At 37.9% G+C, this 6,751-nt stretch overlaps 2 protein-coding genes across 3 annotated transcripts in view; one reads left to right on the top strand and one right to left on the bottom strand.

Annotated features, from left to right (window-relative positions):
- LOC106868786 (outer dense fiber protein 2) overlaps positions 1–6,751 on the top strand; it is a 94,263-nt gene that overhangs the window by 2,192 nt on the left and 85,320 nt on the right. The gene's annotated exons all lie outside the window — the stretch shown is intronic.
- LOC106868797 (UDP-galactose translocator) overlaps positions 3,730–6,751 on the bottom strand; it is a 43,190-nt gene continuing 40,168 nt past the window's right edge. For both annotated transcript variants that reach the window (XM_052975553.1, XM_014914216.2), the window contains one exon: positions 3,730–5,857. In XM_052975553.1, coding sequence (XP_052831513.1) covers positions 5,252–5,857 — 606 coding nt within the window. In that variant the 3' untranslated portion in view covers positions 3,730–5,251. The remainder of the gene's footprint in view (positions 5,858–6,751) is intronic.

Raw genomic sequence — 6,751 nt, 5'->3', positions numbered from 1 at the left:
CCCCCCAAGAGGAACAAAGCAGTGAAACAATTTTAATTATTAAAATATCCATACACACACACAAATTGTGTGTGTGTGTATTTAAGGAGTTTGCTTCACAGCCAGTCGCTTCTAGGGTTCAATCCCCACTGCATGCTGCTGGGGCAAGTAAATTCTTCCTTAGCTTTGCTTTGATCAAAACCATGGGAGCGGAGTTTGGGAGACGGAAACTGTGCTGAAGCCTTCCATATGTGTGTATGTGCCTAAAGTTCAGTGTAGTCTGTTAATCTCTTGTGACTTAGAGATTTGTCAAGTAGAGATGGAAAAATAAAACAAAGCTGTCATGGTTGGTAGTTGACTAATATTTTGAGGATGCTGCACCAGCATGGCCACAACCCAGTGGCTGAATCTACTAAAAATGGAATAAATGTGTGTGCGTGTTCATGTATGCATATGCTTTTATCTACTAGTTACATATACCCCATAGATACACACACACACACTCTATTTGCTTTCATAATTGAGGTCGTACAAGTGTATAGTTGAAAAAAAAAGTCCCATTTGGTTTCAGCCCTGATCCCTACTTTTGTGAGCTGAATGGCCTACTGGCTGAGTATTCCAGTCGTGTCCATCCTTAATATTAATCTTCAGACAGAATCAGCATAGAAAGGTGGGATCCAGGTTTATATACCCTTTTGAATATGCAGTACAATGCAGCCAAGGGCTTCTGAACAGTTTCCACTCAATTTAATTGATCAGCCTTACTTTGGCCCAACGCTGTGACATAAGGCACAATGCCAAAGACACAGATTGAACTTGGATCCTCATGGTTGTAAAGTAAACTTCTCAATCATTACACGCAAACACACACACACACACACACACATACACATCTATATACTCTGCTCTCCTCTCCCAGGTTTGACCTCTCAACATACTTCATTATCATTTCATTATTTACAATACATTTTTCTTACAAATTCTCTTTTGTTGTTGTTATTGCAACTGGCAGTGGCTGTAGTTGTTGACACTGACCACTGGTCAGTCCAGGAGTTTCATTTGATGACCAATTTGGGGTTTGCAGCTTTGGATGATAGCTACATTGAACAGTCCAAGCGTGTGTATGTATGTGTGTATATATATATATATATATATATATATATATATATATATATATATACACACACACACGCACGCACACACACGTGTCATGGTGGCATTTCATATCCATGTTAATTAAGGGGCCAACTAGCAAAGTTCACATATAGTTTGGTGCAGTTTGATGTTGCTTTCATTTGTTTCCCTGCACACATCTAATCGATATTCCGGTTCTTGCTGCATACAACAAAGAACATCAAGTGTAAGCCAAAGAATGCCTTGAACTTTTCTGTGCAGCATCCACATGTAGACTGATGCATTGGTCTGGTGTGGCATCATTTGTGTTACTATCCTGTGAATAGCTTCATGCACATCTTGTTTTCTTTGCTCATTCAACTGGCGTAACAGATGTGTATGGCAGACAACAAAAGGAGGCCACATTGAACTGCACTGTTGGACGTGAACTTTATTAGTTGGTCCCTTTAACATAGTTATGAAATGTGTTGTGTTGCAAGTTACATTAATAAATTTGAAATCCCACCAGGCATTAGACACACACACACACAATGTGTGTGTTTTGATGTTTAGCAGAAGCAACACCAACTAGAATGGTGAGTTTGGTGCTTTGACACTTATATATTTTTCCTGTTTGCATCACCAAACACACACACAATTTTGTCCTAAACAAGGTTTGAGGTCATTGTAATATATTCAAAGAAGGAAAAGAAGTCTACAAATTTTGAAGGACGTCGGTTGACAGAAAGCTGAAAGGACTGACTATCAAGGAGCAGAAGAAAAGGAGTGGGTTCCAGAAAGAAGCCATTAGAATAAACATGGTGCTTAGTATCGTTCTGAAGAGAGATCTCGCCTTTCCAATTGGCCGATTCTGCATGTTTTTCATCAGTTGCCTTCTTTAATCTAATCGACAGCAATAATTGTCTGGACTCGACATCAAATTTTGCAGACAACCATCCACAATGCTCTTCCAACCTCACCTGCTTCAGACACTGGTCAGCTATTTTTGAGGATGTAAGCACGTGCTATCAAAGTGGATACTATTGTCATCTCTGGTCATGGGGAGAAATATTACTATATTTGGAAATGAGTGAAGAATTGGCAATAAAAAAACTGCATCTGGCTGTAGAAAATCTGCCTCAACAAATTCCGTCTGACCCATGTGAGCATGGAAGAGATTTTGAGATATTCACATCTTTCATTATTAGATACACACACTTAAGATGGCGGGCTGGCAGAATTGTAAGGGCACCAGACAAATTCACCCGACACGACATTCTGAGTTCAAATTCTGCCGTAGTCACCTTAACCATTCATCCTTTTGGGGTTGATAAAATGAGTATCAATTGAACCCGGGGGTCGGTGTTGTCGATTCATTCCCCCCCCCCTCACCAAAATTACTGCCCTTGGGACAAAATTTGAAACCATTATCAGATACATAAACATCTTTTTCATTCATTGAGCTGTGGCCATGCTGGGGTCCTTCCTTGAAAGGGTTTTAGTCTGGTACTTATTCTATCAGTCACTTGCTAAACTGATAATTTATGAGGACATAAACAAACCAACAGCAGTTGTGAAACGGTGGGGAGATACAGAGACATATAACATGCACACGACAGACTTCCCCATAACTTTCTGTCTACCAGATTCACTTACAAGGCTTTGGGTTGCCCAAGGAACCTCATTCAATTGGCAAATCTCTCTACAACAGGTACAAGTGTTCCTCTGTGCTTAAGAAACTCACTTTGCAATATTGTGGTTTGGGGTTCAGTCCCACTACATGACACTACGAGCAACTATCTCCTATAGCCCCAGGCCAGCCAATGTCTTGTGAGTCAATTTGGTAGAGAGAAACTGTGGAAGCCCGTTGGGTGTTTGAATGCTTACGTTCCCGTATATGAGCGGTTCGTCGGAAGGGACAGGATAAGTGTCCTGCTTTAAAAAATATATAGTTGGATTGATTTATTAAACTAAAACTTTTCAATGTGGTGCCCCAGCATGGTCAGCGTCTAATGCCAAACACGTAAAAGACCAGAAAACATGAATTGCCGGGATTTACACAGTTGTTTCCCTTGGTTCGTGATTGTTTTTTTTTCCTGCTGGTTTGAGTTTTGCAGCAGGATTTGTCGTAGAAAAGGCAACAGAGTGGAGTCTGCTAAACGTCCCCGAGAACCATGCGGTGGTGTTAAACTAGACTGACCCCCCACCCCACACATACACAGGTTAAATATTTATTTTATCAACATCCTTGGACTGTGGAACCAGAACAATAGAAAGGTGTGGCAAGTAGCTAGTCTTCCAGCTATGTGATCTTGGGTTCAGTTCCAACTTGCAGCACCTTGGGCAAGCGTCTTCCACTATAACTTCAAGTTAGCACAAGGTTTGGTAGATGGAATCTGAAAGAATCCTGTCGTGTGTGTGTGTGTGTATATATATATATATATATATATGTGTGTGTGTTTGTGTCCCAACCATAACTTGACAACTGGTGTTGGTTTGTTTACATCCCTAGTTGATTTGTTTGACTAAAACCATCCAAGATGAAGCCCCAGCAAGGCTGCAATCCCAGTGATTGAAACAAGGAAACAAAATGCAGAGGAAAAAATATTTTTAAAAAAAACATCAAAGCGCAAGACGTTTTATGGAAATATAAGTTATTTATCACCAAAAATAGAAAATAAAAAAATATAAATTAGATCCCACAAGCCTTCATCAATCTAGAATGTTCTTAGATTTTTGTGGCATAGAATTCATTGCAAAAAAAAAAACCCCCCAAAAAACATTAGATCAGTTTGTTTTTCTTGTTATAAAAAAATATTGTCATTATTATTATTATTACCAAAATATGAGTTGTTTAAAAAGAGAAATGTGTAAATGTTGAGTTGTGAACCGAAAAGATTTGAAACCCTTTTGAAAACGTCCAAAATTGTTAGCAGATGTTTGGTGTAGTTTAAGTAGGTGAATTGATGATGGTGGGAGAATGGAGCAATGAAACGAGTGTTGGTTGTCATGGATATATTCAGTTATATGAGATGTGTGTGTGTATGTATGTATATATATATATATATATGTGTGTGTGGTGGTTGTATATATATACACACATGCATATATATATTTAAAAGAGGGAGACAATTCTCCTGAAACAGCTGTCGTGTGAGTGGATATTCCTCGATTCTTATGAATCCATATAATAAATAAATATATAGTGCTCACCGCCACATTGGTGGATAAACATTCTTTATTTGTGCATTAAGGCTACCTTTGGTTTCATGTTAAGAAACATACATACATATATATATATATATATATATACAAACACACACACATATATACATATGTAAAGGCAGAAATGCACATCTAGCACTCCCACCATAGCTGATGAATGGTTTTCATCTGCTACTGATATAGTTTTGTGTTAATTTACCATTGCACATCCATAAGAGATATTATACCTGAACGAATACCACAGTTAGTTTGGACTTTTGTCATGTATTTGCATTAAGTACCATAAACAAATTGCTAATTTAATCTAATACTAATTCTGTTGCACATAATTAAATTATACACACACACACACACACACACAATTATGAATGTGTGTAGTGATGGAAAATAAGGCTTGAAGAGACCTAGGTGACTACCTCAATAAGCACTTCATGAAACAGAATGTTAAATGAGGAACGTAAGAATCTCTCTAAGTTAATCTACCAGATTTCCAAAGTTATTCACCAAGTGGTTGGCTGATGCATCAAGTCTAAAGTATATATATATAGTTGAGGTGTGTTCTGTTAAGAATGTATAAGAGTACAAATAGAGCTCGTTCACCCTTAGAATTCCCAAATAGCCGGTAGCATTCTCATGTTGTAGCATGGAAATCTAGATTTACTTAGGGAAACAACAACTGCTTTAAATTAATCTAATTTTCATTAATTAAAGAATTAATTATACATCATACATTTTGTCACACTAATGATTATGGATTAAATGTTTAAATAGATAAATATATATATACACATATATATATGAATGGTTTACTTAGAGGATGACATTATCTGCAGGCCTTCAACCTGGCCTGAATGTTTGCTATGAAGCAGTGTGACTTGGCTGAAGGCTCCAGCATAGACCAGGTTATTGTGTGAAATAGGGGCAACAGGTTGAGTTATCTATTGTATAGAAACAGGGAGCATATAACAAAAAGTGTACCACAGTAGAATGCAGGTGTAAGGTGTGTTTTGAAGAATATGACAGCAGCAATACAAGAAATGATGATGGACGTGGAGGAGGCAAATGACTTGAGCACGTTGTCAGCATATTTGAACACAACCGCAATGCTGAGGCCAGCAAAAGCTTGAATGAAAAGCGACAGAAGCACAAGGTTATCGTAGCCAAAGAAAAAGCCATTTTCAAGTATTTTAGCTCCATCTTTTGTGACTATTCCTATGAAACCAAGGAAGATGCCATAACTGGCCAACTGTATGTTGCGTATCCAAACTGATTTGGAGGTTGATTTGAGGACTTTTTCAAAGTAGACCCCTGCAAACCCTGAAAGGAACACCGAGATGACAATGGCAACTACTCCAAGGAAATTATTCTGAGTCTGTTGCTCAACATGTTTATGTGTTTGTTCTGTGTCGAGGTTTAACTGTACGACACAGACACCGACGAATAACATCACAATCGCTATGCCTTGGCTGCGATTGATTTCTTTCCCCAGTATCATCACAGCGAATAAACATGTAGTGAAGATCCTAAGTTGATAGAGAACCTGCAAAGAGAAAAACAAGACTTTGATTTTACATTATTTACATTCGACGGATATTAACCCTCATCTTGTTTGCTGTTAACACATTTCGGCTGATATAACCTCCAGCCTTCATCAGGTGTCTTGGGGAAATTTCAAACCTGAGTTCTCATTCCTAAGGTATTTTTCGATGTTGCTGTTGTTGGTATTATTATTATTATTCAAGATTCCAAGTTCGATTCCAGGCAGTGACCTCATCATCATCGTTTAGCATGGAAAGCGGACGTTAAACGATGATGATGAGGTCACTGCCTGGAATCGAACTTGGAATCTTGGGGTTCGTAGGCCGCGCTCTTAACCACTACACCATATGCTTGATGAAGGCTGGAGGGTATATCAGCCGAAACATGGTGTTAACAACAAGCAAGATGAGGACAAATATCCGTCAAATGTAAATAATGTACATAATTCCTCATCTCTTCAATATAGAATTGTTTGATTTAACAGTTTAAAAATTAGAAAAGAGAAAAATGAAAATAGAATAAAAAATAAAAAAGACATTAACTCTTGTGATACCAGTCCACATGAGTCCACCACCCATGGTTCTTCTATGACACAAACTTTCTGTTTTAAAGGAATTTATATTAACATCTCCCACCAAAATTTCATATTAATTTACATTCTAAACACTAACTTAAAAGCCAGCAATTTTGAAGAGAGGGGGTAAGTAGGTAACTTCAACCCCCACCTCTTGAAAGATCCTTATTGATCCCAAAATGATAAAATAAGAGATGAACCAAGTGGAATTTGAACTCAAAATGTAAAGAACAAAAGAAAACTCCCCAAAACAATTTTCCTCCATCAATTCAGGATGCAAAGAAAGGTCTGGAGATGCCACTACGATAGATTGCTTAATAA

The sequence above is a fragment of the Octopus bimaculoides genome, chromosome 21 (assembly GCF_001194135.2).
Source record: "Octopus bimaculoides isolate UCB-OBI-ISO-001 chromosome 21, ASM119413v2, whole genome shotgun sequence".
In the NCBI taxonomy this organism is placed as follows: Eukaryota; Metazoa; Mollusca; class Cephalopoda; order Octopoda; family Octopodidae; genus Octopus; species Octopus bimaculoides.
This window is presented reverse-complemented; position numbering and strand designations above follow the sequence as displayed.